This window comes from Euprymna scolopes, chromosome 15, assembly GCF_053919585.1.
Source record: "Euprymna scolopes isolate OS-2025 chromosome 15, ASM5391958v1, whole genome shotgun sequence".
Lineage (NCBI taxonomy): Eukaryota > Metazoa > Mollusca > Cephalopoda > Sepiida > Sepiolidae > Euprymna > Euprymna scolopes.
The window spans coordinates 124,140,462-124,154,067 of NC_136496.1; the positions used below are offsets into that span (position 1 = coordinate 124,140,462).

Consider the following 13,606-nt stretch of genomic DNA (forward strand, 5'->3'; position numbering starts at 1 on the left):
ATGATAATCATTTGGCATTACCAATATGACACTTCATAGAATTAAGCATATTATTTTATCGCAAACATTTTATTTGACAAATTTGCGTCATTACTAACTAGCAGAGCATTTCCACAGTTAACAAAAGAAAATTTATCAGGCATGTCCAGGCAGTGTGGTGATGTATACAATTGAAACATTGCTGGTGATGGTTGAGGACAGGTGTTGCATGGATATAAATGATATGATATAATTGATAGGTAATGTGAGCCTTAAAGATCTGATGACCCCAGAGGAAAACTAAATCTGCACAATATAGGGAGATCTGTGTAGAAAGAATGGATAGGACTTCTTGTACTAGTAGATGTAGACCAGTTGAGGTAATAGGTTCAGTTTGCAGAAGACTAAGGAAAATATGAGAGGAAGTGATATACGTAGACTTTAGAAAAAAAGGGGTCAATAAAGTCCCAGCCAGAGATAAGTTACCTTGGAAAACAATTTCTAAAAGTCGTCCAACACATGCCAACATGTAAATTAATTGAAGATGATGAATGACCTAGCGAATACAATTATTCATTTGTAAATATAATGGAAAGTTGCCAGCGAAAAAGGTACCACAAAGGCTACTAGTGATAAACGTACCCGTTTCATAGACATGAAACAAAAGCGCAAAGACTGAAGTTAAGAAGAAGCTTCCTCAGCCATACCCAGCTGCTAACAACATCTCAGGAAGAGACCAGACTCCAATTGTGGGTTTCTCTCTTTGGGCTTACACCCTTTTTTCCTGGCTCTTCATCACCGTGAGTCCAATGGAAGACACTCAACAGAATGAGAATGGGGCAATCAAAAGTTACTGTGACCAGATGAATACAAAACTGATTTAACCATCTGCGGATGCAAAAAAGAGAATGGGGCGTTATAATGCAGCACTACCTTGTCTGCTCTTTACTGTCCCATTAATGTGTGTGTGTGTGTGTGTGTGTAGCTGTGGTTGTCATATGTTGCTCAAAAGTATGTGTATGTGTGTGGGGGAGGGGATAGAGAGTTGTGCGTTTGTCTAGACTGCAACAAACTAAAATCATCTGTGTCTATTTTGTCCCCTTTTAACCAGTTCGCCGCCATTTTTGTTTTTTTTAGCAAATCATTTTTGCAAATTCAGTCAAAGTAAAATTCCAACACAGACTACATTTCCTAGACGAATGATGAACTTGTAATGTCGTTTTCCATTTCTTTCTACCCTAAGTTTTCCCTGTTTATAAAATTCCATTTTAAATATTCAATTTCTATTTTTAGTCAATTCTTAATTCTAAAATTATCTCTCAAAATATTTTCAAATGCACTTTTTTTTTTTTTTTTTAAATTTTCAATCATCACTATTGCATTTAAAATTTTTATTCTATCTCCATTTGCATAGAGAGTAGAAAGTGGAACTTGGGTTTACTTTCATCAGCCTCGGATTTCTTTATTTTGTTCTTTAGTTCTCACATTCCATGAGCGTTGTTTCTGATAAAGGGAGAAGAATTGCTGCCTTCTAGGTCAGAATCTTTATATCTAACACTTATCGTTAGATGTTTCTTTTGATTTTGAAGTATGTTTTTTTAGCTCCTTATATCAAGTGGCTTCATGCCATGTCTGGAGCAATTGCTATATAAAAAAAAAAGTTGTGCGAAGACTGTCTTATTGTTCTTGTTTGTCCTAAAGGGTCCATAAAAATTTTCAATGTTCATTTTTAAGGCCTTCTCTAGAGAAAATTTAAGTTTTCAAAACAAAATTTGATATATAAACATTAATATAATAAACCAAAAAAGTTAATTGACAACAAAGTCACTTTCATTTACATAGGAAACAATATACCTGTCGATAATCATATTTACATTCCTTGAGACATTTTTATATTTTCCCAACCAAGCACGATTACATGTTGTTTTCCCATTGTACATTGGTATATGTTGTGTTCATTTTCCTTTCAAATTTTGAATTTCCAGTATTGTGAATGAGTCATGTCCCTTTATCACAAAACTACCCAATGTTATTATATGGAAAACATCAGATACAATGTATTTCGATTTTTTTTTTTTTTTTTTTCAAAATTTAAAAATAGTTTAGTGGTATTTTTATTAATACTTAAAAAATAATTTAATAGTATTTATTTCGATTTTATTTTAAATATTGCATCATAAATTTTTACTGGGTATAAAGAATACAATTTTCAAGATATTTTCCATATTTTCAAGAATTTTTCAAGGTAATAAGAGAAATAATGCCTTTTTCAAGGCAAAAGTCAAAATTGAAAGATTTTTTTCAAGCTTGTGTGAATCCTGTCATATATTACAATGCCTTACAGCCGATTTTTTTTTCTTCAATTTTAAGCATGGAATCAAAGAATTATTTTTGGTAAAAGAGCAGATTAAGACACAGGAACCAACATACTACATGTTCAACCACTTCAGACATGCAGTAAAATAATATAGTTTTCTTTTTGCTATTAAATAGATTGAAAGGAGTTCTTTAAGCGCATAGAATAACAGCAACTTCCTGTTGTCTATAGAGATAGGAATAGAACCAAACAACAATAAAAAAGAAAAAACAAATCAAGGAACAGAGTAGAAAGACAGAAGGAAAGGACAAGTCTTGATTAGTGATTGCTTCTTTTTTTTTCTTTTTTTTTTTCAGCAGCAAGTAATTCTCTTGAAATAACAGATTGAAGCTCTCTAGAAATGTTAAACAGTTGTGGGCTACTTCATTGAAGGAACAATAAAAACCAGTTTGAGAAGAAAAATTGTTTTTGTCTTTTTTTTTTTTATTACAAGTTGGCAGAAAAAAGAAAACAGTGAAACATGTTTTAGGTAAATGGACGGAAAAGACGAAATGAAAAAAAGGAAAAGCAATTAAAGATGAAGATGGGCCAATTGGAAAGTTGCCAAAAACTGATCTTCTTCATTAAATATAAAGAGAATTCTCTACGATGATAACATGAGTAGTTGAGCATTTCAGGATAAAACTACCTCGGAATTCATTTACTATCCTAGCGCGACTCTTATCAAGTTTTGTAGACATAATAAAGGGAGATAATTATTGCATTATTAATCACATTAGAAAAATATCTTAAATCCAGTCATCGATGAAACAAGAATAAACACCTTAAAATGATTAGAGACAAAATGAAAGATTACGTCCCGACACATTCCATTCTAGATAGAATTTTGAAGCACACACACATATATGTGTGTGTGTGTTAACATGCACACACACACACACACATGTATATATATATATATATATATATATATATATATATATGCACACACATATATATATATATATATATGTGTGTGTGTGTGTGCATGTTAATCATTTATTTGGAATGTACTCAGTTTGTATATGCTAATCGTAATAGGTTAAAAAATATTTCTCATAAATAAAGTTTTTTATAAAAAATCTTTATGTAAATTTGGAAAAAAGTCCGAGCTCAATGAATGCCTTCGTAACTGAGAAGGAACGGCAGAAGGTGTCAGTTACATGAACCATGTAAATTGTCCAAAATGGTGTTTTTATAAGTTTTTTAAGGTAAACATATGAAGAGTATATGACTAAATATGCAGCAATAACATAATTTTGCAGACTTGTTAATAGCAATACGAAACAATATTTTAATGGATACCTTTTGAAAAGTAATAAATGACCAACTGAGAAAACTTGATATTTGAAACTTGGAGAATTATTATACTACACTATATATATATATATATATATATATATATATATATATAATAGCAGAGAGACACAATGTTGTCTGGGATTACATAAGGATCAACAAACGCTCCACTCTCCCATACTTTTATTGTCATCGAAATCAGTGAAATCTTATTTTCTAATAAAAACGATTGATTACCTGCTCTAGTTGGCGGAGGAGTTTGGTAGAGTTCTCAAAGGTCAAATCGTTGAACTTTGACCCCTGAATAGACAAATTTCTGGCCAAAAACGGATTACAAAGATTTTGCCAAATCTCAGTACCCTGTATATCAAATTTCGAATCTGTAGACTGAAAATTGTCAGAGTTATTGTGTCGGGAAATGTACACAGACAGACAGACGCACACACAGACAGACACTTTCATAGATATATGTTATTAATATAAACAAATTTATATAATCGCGATACTGGAAATTTTGGACAAATGGTCAGTTAAAGCCAAGGATTTGAGGATTGGTTTCTTCTGTGGAAAGCAACCATTTATTAAATCGCCTGATGAGGATTTCTGGTTTTAACCAACCATTTGTCTGAATCATTAGCATGCCTAGTGTCGCACCCATGTAAATTTGTTTACATTACATAACTTGCTCTTTTATTGAGCACTCTCAATAACTTTGTTAAATTCATTAGTTATCACTCTTGAATACTTTTAACCTGGTGTGTGTGTGTGTGTGTGCATGTGTGTATATATATATATATATATATGATGATGATTGCAACGTCTTGTCAGACGAGTGCCACTCCCTCAGACATTTAAAATCTATGAGCCCAAATGCCTGAGGGAGTATCTATACAAATATGATGTTACAGTCTTAGCTTTATACGACAGCTAAGTCTCTCTCTCGGTTCAAAATGTAGAGATCCAGCAACAAGCAAGAGCAAGATAGCCAGCAACAAATTAAACTGCAGACCAGCTTAATGCGGGTAATGGTCTTCCGCTTTATGGTTTTTTAAATCAGAGATTTGCTTCTCCTAGAAAGGTTGCCTTCACCACGGCTTACGGGAGCCCTTTCCACCCTAATACACATATACACACACACAAATATACACGGTGCTAGTTGGCCGTTGACCCAGAAAAAGAGTTCATTCGCCCTTTGAAAGGTCTTGTTTTTAATCCTTCAGGGAGACTAGCCGCCCTCCTCACCAAACAAGTCTGGTGGGGGAACCAGTTTAGTCGCCGGTGACCCGACCATGAGGCACTGGGTTACATGGTACCAGTAGCACATGACATGACCTGACACATATATATACACACACATACAGGGTGACCCCAAAAAAATAAAAGCTAAATGGAGGCCATCTAGAACATATGCTGTAGAACGGCGAAAAAAAGGCCAAAGACCCTAGTGTTTTGATGTGATGTTTTGAATATAATAAACTAGTTATGACCAAAGTTTGATTTCATTCAGACAAAATACTAAGAAACGGGGCCTAATTATATAATTATATATATACTGTAAATTTTACAGTTACCACAAAAAAATCAATTCACAAGCATTTCTATATTTCTATTTTAAATATATAAGCGAATTTTTACATTTACTTTTTCCATAAGAGTCTTACACTTGTTTCATTGTGCATGATGCTGCCATCACACAAATCACCAGAAACAGATAAATATTATAGACATACACATGTAAGTGGATAAAATAAAAATTCACAAGATTATATATATATATATATATATATATATATATATATATATATATACACTGCGTGTCAAATTATTAACGAGATAACATTTTTTTACCAGTTTCAGAAACATAAGGGTAGTTTTGTATCAAAAGCTTTGGAAACATTGGCAATGCTGAGCTGCGCATACTGTGAAATTTTCGTACTGTTTTGCACAATGTAAACATCTTGCCATCGTAATTGCTGAATCCATGGTATTTGAGGCGTGTCAAATTATTAACAAGGCAGTTTGTTTTGTCAATAAAATGAGTAGTAAAGGTGGTTTGAGTAGTTCTGAAAAGAGTATTATTACAGAACAACTAGCAAAAGGCAAAACTACCCTCACAATATCGAAAATGATAGCAAGGTACCATCAAACTGTGAAGAACTTTGTAAAGGCCCCTACAAAGGTACGTAAGATAGCTGATAAAGGTAAATCTAGAGTTGTTTCATGCCGTTCTCTACTCTAAATTAAATGTGAAGTTGTTAAGAACCCTGGGCAGACAAGTTGAGAAGTCTTTGACAAAGCCGGATTGAAGAATGTCTCAAAAAGTACTCGAAGTTGCCTTCTGAAAGAAGTGGCAAAGTCTGTTAAGTCTGTAACAAAGCCTCCATTAAAGCAACATCACATACAAAACCGATTGAAATGGACAGAGGACAACATGAAAACGGATTTTTTCAAAAGATTTCCGGATAAAGTGAGTGTCACTCTTGATGGCCCAGATGGCTGGAGCAAGGGATGGATCCTAGATGGACGACATCATCATCAGCGTTTAAGGCGCCAACAAGGTGGTGGTAGGATAATGATTTGGGCAGGGATTATAGTAGGTACTTTAGTCGGCCCACGGAGAGTCCCAGAAGGCATAAAAATGACCTCAAATGCTTACATAGCTTTTCTGAAGGAGCACTTACAAGAACACTTATTTTCAAAATGTCTGGATTCAAGAGATTAATACAACTTAATTGAATATGCAAAAACAAATTAGTTGATTTTTTAATAATTTCAATGTTTGTTTCTTATATATTCCCCAACTTTATTAATGTTCTATTTACTATATTGAGAATCTGCTATCATATGAGGACTTTCTATGTTGTCCTTGGATACCATTTCTTTTTGGATATTATTGAAAATATAATTGGCAAGACGTACATGATGAAAGTTGAACGTTATATCAGCCAAAATGTTTTGAGAATAAAATCCAAGATCAGAAAAATAGTTGGAAAATTTTAAATAATACAGAAAAGTATTTCCTTAGCATACGACACAAAGTTAATGTTTGATATTGTAATTATCATCGTCTTTTTTATATTTTGGCATGTATATGGTTTAAGAAATTGACTTAAAAATTAACCAATATCAGACCAGGTCTTTAATTATTCCCCTTTCTCTCAAGTCCATTTTTATCACGTCTTTCATTGATCTTTGCTTGCAAATTGAATCTATTACTTTAACTGTTCTGCATTTACCAACACAGGAAATCTCATCCATTTTTGAAATGTGACCATACCATCAGAATATACTCTTCTGAACACCTCCCTATGCTGTCTAGGTCTAATCTTTCTTTGAGGTCATCAGATCTAAACCTGTTTTTAAGACTCTGGTTACACACTAGTCGTATAATTCTCATATTCCTTACCATGCAACATATGTCTTCAACTCTCACTGGATTCTGAAGACTGAACCTTTATTTTTAATATGAAGAATTTGAATATCTATAAAAGCTTACATACTTGTAAAAAAATATATTTAAAAAAATAAATTAAAAGTTTTTAAGTAGTTTTTAATTTATTTAATTTTTATAATTTTGTTTATAACAAAATTATAAAAATTAAAAAATAAATTAAAAACTAAAAATGAATTAAAGAACTAAAACTAAAAATAAATTTTATAAACTAAATAAAAAATAAATTAAAATTAATAAATTAAAAGAGTAAAAATAGATTAAAAAACATTTTTAAAAATAAATAAAAATATCTAAAAATAACATAAAAAGATAAAACAATAAGAAAAGATTAAGAAAAAAAAGATGAAGATTTTAAAAAAATCAAAAAAAGAGTCAATCAGAAGAAAAGGATGTAGAAATTACCTGGTATTGACTGACCTGTAACAGATGCGGATGTGGTAAGTAGCCTTCGACGGATGCGTAACGAGACGCGTCCATTGATGGCTGCATTTCCCATCAACTGCACGACTTTATGGTGAGAAGCATTCAACACGCAATGAGTATCCACATACATAATCTCATCACCAGTGCGCAAACGACCATCGATATCGGCAGATCCACCAGGTACGATATGACCAACCGACACCTACAAGGAAAAACAAATAATGACCAACTGTCACAGTATTGGTAAAATCGAGGAAGAGATTTTAAAATGAGTTTCTATTTGGTTAATTGATTTTAGTTTATATAATAATTAGGGCTATGACAACAGCATATTCTTTTCATTGTTTTGACTCTCGAGTATATATCCGACACAGTTAATCAGCCGAGAACCACATCACTATATATAAAAGCATATAAGATATTAACGGATACATACTCGAGAGTCAAAACAATGAAAAGAACATTGCTGTTGTCCTAGTCCTAATAATAATAATAATAATGATAATAATAATAATAATAATATACCAGGTAGTAGAAATGGTTCAAAGACAGCTTAAAGATGTCCTTCAAACAGTTCAGTTTATATTCTAATGGGAAACTCTAGTCGAAAAAGTTCCTGGCATGCTGCAAACCATAAAGGTACAATGACTGCTGAATCTGCATACATTGAAGAATGCCAGAGGAAATATTATTTGGCAGCCCTGCTTCAGAATCCCTCCACAAGCGGGAGATACTTTACAAAAGTAGTTATCTACATTAAAAATTAGGAAAAAAATATTGAGTGTAATTTTGATTAAAAATAAAAATCAGTTTTATTGTATTTTACCAATCTGCCATTAATAAGAGTTTAAATCCTGTAATTCAGGGGAGATAAGTTAGTCTGTCATTTAACCAAGTAATAATGAATGGCGTGAAGTTGGTTCTACTCTATGGCTCAGAAATGTGGAGAGTGACCAAGACCAACACCCACAAACTCCAGACATTCACCAACAGATGTCTCAGAAACATCCTAAACATCAAATGGGCAGAGACTCCATCTCCAATGAACGACTGTGGCACAAAACCAACCAAACCCCAATGAAGATAAAGATCAAAAAATAAAAATCGAACTGGATTGGCCACACCTTATGGAAGCTTGCATCCAACATCACCAGTCAGACCCTTGAATGGAACCTGCAAGGCAAGCGTAAAATTGGTCGCCCAAGGCAGACATGAAAAAGAAGCATTGAGGCTGAGACCAGGCCTGCTGGAATGACAAGGGTTGAACTGAAGATGACCAGCCAGAACCGGGTCCATTGAAGGAGTGTCGTTGTGGCCCTATATTCCCCAAGGAATCAAGAGGCCTAAACTAAACCAATGAATGGCGGATCAACAAAATACAATAAAACTGATTTTTTAAAATTAAAATCCTATTTGATAATTTTTGTTACGGATACTTATTTTTATGTAATATGTAAATATATGAAAGTTTTTATTTAGAATGTGATTTTCACCTGTGACCCATACTGTAAAAGCACCCATCTATTGAAAAATATCTTTATATGCTTGTGAAAAATTATGCTTCTTCAATATTTCACCTTTTATTTATACCAACCCTTAAATTTATGAAGCTCGATGTAACTACAGAGCATGTAACAAATAAATGATAGAAAATCTATTTTCGAAATTTCAAGATGTTGACCATCTTACTGTTTATTTCTTGAAGTATGTTAAGATGTTCAAGTCTTGGCAGCACCTGTTTCATAACGCAGAATCATTCATGTAATTTTTATGTCAATTTTTTTCGGTTAAAGTTGATGAGTTCCTTTTCTTCTGATGAGTTAAGGGTGGAACAAATTAAAAAAATTGATGATTCTGCACTATGAAACGGGTGCTGTCAAAACTTGAGTATTTTCACATGTTTAAAGAAATAAATGGTAAGATGGACAACATCTTGAAATTTGGAATATAGACTTTTTATCATTTATACATAAAGGCTTAGCATTTTGGATGAAAGTCTTTAGTCTTTCCAGTCAATTTAATTCTCAGTAGGAGGGAGGAGTTGCAATTTGGTCCAATATTTGAAACTAGCAGGCTGCCTGGCATTTTTTTTATTATTACATTTTTATGCCAAACAAGTCACAGTGCCACTTTAATGTAAAAAGCTACTATCAGGGCCATGAGTTGCAGGGATACTATGCAGGTAGTTGAGCAGCAAGATGTCTGTTCACATTACATTGAACTTCTGCATGTAAGTATAGTTGGGAAAGCAGGAAACCGGAAGCGAGTTCCAAAGTCTAGCAGTTCTGGGGAAGAAACTATTGGAGTAGAAGGTTTCCTTACATCTAGGGATCTCTACTGTGTAGGAGTAGGAATTTGATGCTTGTAAAGTTTGTTGGGGGTATTTACATCGAGGGCACAAGGGTTTGTAGTTTGTCGGAGCATCCACCATTAAAATACTTGTAGAACAAGGACAGAGGTTGATGTTCAGGACCTATCAGGTTGGCAACTCTCTTTTGAACCCTGTCCAGGAGTGAGAGACTAGTAGAAGATGCACCAGCCCAAATGTGACAGCAGTACTCCATACATGGGCGAACGGTGGCCTTGTAGAGGTACAGGATACTTTCGGGCGTAAATAACTTTCTAGCACGATAGAGGGAGCCCACCTCCTTCGCAGCAGTCTTAGCAATGCTCTTGATATATCTGTTCGAACTCATGTTGGCCCATCGTAAAATATGCATAAATATAATATTTTAACTCTTGCAGATTTCATATTTATTATTATAGAGCCAATTCTCTATGGATATTGTACCCGATAGATAGTAATGATTTAAAAAGTCCAAAAAAATATGACTTGGGTGACATTAGCTAGAACTGAAGGCAAAACATATAGCTCTCTAGCATTATTTATTACCATCTGAGCTCAGTCCATATGCATTTTTTTTTTTTTTTTTTTGTATTCAATTTTCACCCCAAACAAGGCACAGTGCCACTTTGAAGCAGGGGGCTACTATTAGGGAATTAATTAGCGGGGTCATTATGAAGGGAGACGAGTAGAAAGATGTTTGTTAACATTACACTTGAACTTCTGCATATCATTGCAGTTGGGAAAGCAGAATCCCGGAAGGGAGTTCCAAAGACCCGCAGTTCTGGGGAAGAAACTATTGGAGTAAAAGGCTTTCTTGCACCTAGGGATCTCCACTGTAAAGGGATAAGACTTAGTAGCTTGTCGGGTTTGTCGGGGGTAGTTACGTCGGGGAGGTACAAGTGTTTGCAGTTCGTCAGAGCATTCACCATTAAAGTATTTGTAGAACAGGCAGAGGGATGCAACATCTCGTCGATGGGACAGAGGTTGAAGCCCAGATGACAGTTCAGGACCTATCAGGTTTGCGACTCTTTTTTGAACCCTGTCCAGGAGCGAGAGACAAGCAGCAGATGCACCAGCCCAGATGTGACAACAGTACTCCATACATGGGCGAATGGTTGCCTTATAGAGGTATAGGATACTGGCAGGCGTAAGTAGTTTTCTAGCATGGTAGAGGGAGCCAACCTTCCTTGCAGCAGCCTTGGCAATGCTCTCAATGTATCTATTCCAGTTCATATTCCCTGTAAACGTTAGGCCAAGGAGTTTAAAAGAAGTACTTTCAGGCAATGTGTTCTTGGCCATTGCTATTGGTGGTAGAGAAGGTTTCTTGTAGTTATTGAAGGAAACAAGCTTAGTCTTAGCAGCATTGAATGAGACCAACCATTTTTGTCCCCATTCCACTACGGATTGGAGGTCATCCTCTAGTGTTTCTGCCATTTTCTTGGATATGTGTTCATTTGTTTTCCCCTCATATCTGTTATAGAGAGTGGTGTCATCGGCAAATATACCCATCTCCGAAAGAATATTATCAGGGAGGTCGTTTATGAATATCAGGAACAATAGAGGTCCAAGGATAGACCCCTGAGGCACTCCCGCATTTATGTCATATTGTTTGGATGTACGTCCGTCGAGGACAACTTTGATTTTTCTATTACTTAAGAAGGATTTAATTACGTTATGAATTCTTCCAGTGATTCCATATGATCTAATTTTCCTTAGAAGACCATCGTGCCATACCCTGTCAAAAGCCTTAGATATATCAAGGACCACCGCTCTACCCTCCCCTGTTTTATCCAATGAACGGTATATACGTTCAGAAATTACAGTTAAGATATCTGCTGTTGAACGGGCTTGCCTGAATCCATATTGTTTGTCAGTCAGGAGTTTAGCAGCTGTTAGGTGCTGGACTAGGGCTTTATTAACTAAGGACTCAAATATTTTGGCGAAAAGCGGGAGGAGGCTAATGGGGCGATAATTTAGTGGGTCAGTTCTTTCACCAGAATTCTTGAAGACTGGTACCACAGAGGCGGTTTTCCAGCAGTCGGGAAAACAAGATTCGTTAAGGCATTTATTGTAAAGTTTGGACAGAACTGGAGCAACCTCGGCAGAGCATTTTTTTAATAGCACAGCCGGGATGAGATCTGGTCCACATGCTTTAGAGGTGTCTAGGTTTTTTATAATAGCATGTACCTGAGAAGGGGTGATTTTCAAGTCGTCAAGTGTGGCGTCTGTTCGCAGAGGAAAATCAGGGAGTGAGTGGTGTACCGAGTTCAGTGTGGAGTTTGAGGCAAACCGACTGGCAAGCCGATTAGCCTTGTCAGTTGCCGTGCAAGCAACCTCATGATTGTTTGTTAGTGGGGGAATAATTGACTGTCCATTATTAACTACGCTGTTGTAGATTTTCCAAAAATCCCGGGTTCCTAATTTCTGTGCTTCGATGCGCTTTCTGGTGGTTTCAGAGTAATCTGACTTAGCTGTGTCTATCACTCTCTTACAATTATTTCTAGCTTCTATAAACTTCTGTTTATTTGAGCTGGACTTATGTCGGTTGAATCTGCGGAACGCATGCTGCCTTTGACAAATGGCAGCTGCACAAGCAGAAGTAAACCATTGGGGGGAGTGGGGCTTGCTATAGTATTTCCGTGCGGGAACATGTGCTTCAATAGCAGTTTTGAACCATTCAGTTGTCTCATTTGCACACTGTTCCGCTGGAAGAGTAAAGATATTTTGCCATGGGGCATCTCTGATGAGCTCCCTGATGGCTTCCCAATCAGCCTTTTTGTAATACCTCGTTGTTTTGAGTAGTGTAAATAAAAACTTTACAAATTACGTTGAGAGTGAGATAAAAAAAAAAAGGAACAAACCAAGTTATGTGTTCATCAACGTTTCATCTTTGAGAAACTTCCTCTGAATGAAAACACCAGCACAAATATTTGAAAATACATTTTTGATGTAATGAAATGTATGACCTTGTTCCATTTTACAAACGAAAAAGTCATAAGAAATTCAAAAAGGAGGGGGGGCAAAGTGTTGTGAAAGAAAATAATTTTTTTTAATATAATGTCATATATCTATTAATATACTAGACTATCCATGACCCGTTGGGTCAGTATGTTATATTAGCTATGGAATTAATGTATGAGTGTGACACTCGTGACGTAAAGAAACTATTTTTTGTGATATAACAGAAACAGTTCTATGAAAGTATATGAAAATGAAGAGAATATAGTCGTTCTGTTTATAATTGTTTATTTTTGAAAAAAAAAAAAAAAAAAAGAATTTACAGCCATTGAGTTATAAGTGGTTTGCTATACTTATAGGTAAATATGCACCGAACAGATACCATAATACTTAAAGTTAAATTCAAATTTTGATATATCTTAATTTAAACGCGAAAAAAACCCCCCAAAAAACAACTGGGATGCTGAAAACATACACAGTAAAACAATATGTTTTCTTGTCGCGTTGATTATTTATTTGTAACCCAAATTAAAAAAAACATTTTCGGGGTTGTAGAAAAATAATGTATGAGGTTTTTAAGAAAGGTGTATTAAAATGGAGAATAAATTAAAAAAAATAAAGGTGGTGGGTAAATCGCCGTTGTAAAATGCTATTATGTTTGTCAATGGATTAAAGTAGATTTATTTGTAAGAAAATTGGGTTAAAATAACTTAAACGTAATATGCAAATAAACGATGTAAAAAGAAAAATGCAGAAAGTATTAACAATTATTTATTTGGATAATTTAAAC

The 13,606-nt window shown here is 34.7% G+C and overlaps 1 protein-coding gene across 11 annotated transcripts in view; it reads right to left on the reverse strand.

Moving 5' to 3' along the window:
* The window catches only part of LOC145294110 (membrane-associated guanylate kinase, WW and PDZ domain-containing protein 1-like), a 664,188-nt gene that overhangs the window by 55,206 nt on the left and 595,376 nt on the right, over nt 1–13,606 (reverse strand). For 7 of the 11 annotated variants that reach the window (XM_080141199.1, XM_080141204.1, XM_080141200.1 and 4 more), the window contains one exon: nt 7,491–7,713. In XM_080141199.1, coding sequence (XP_079997325.1) covers nt 7,491–7,713 — 223 coding nt within the window. The remainder of the gene's footprint in view (nt 1–7,490; nt 7,714–13,606) is intronic. The other 4 variants (XM_080141205.1, XM_080141202.1, XM_080141198.1 and 1 more) reach the window with 1 other exon arrangement.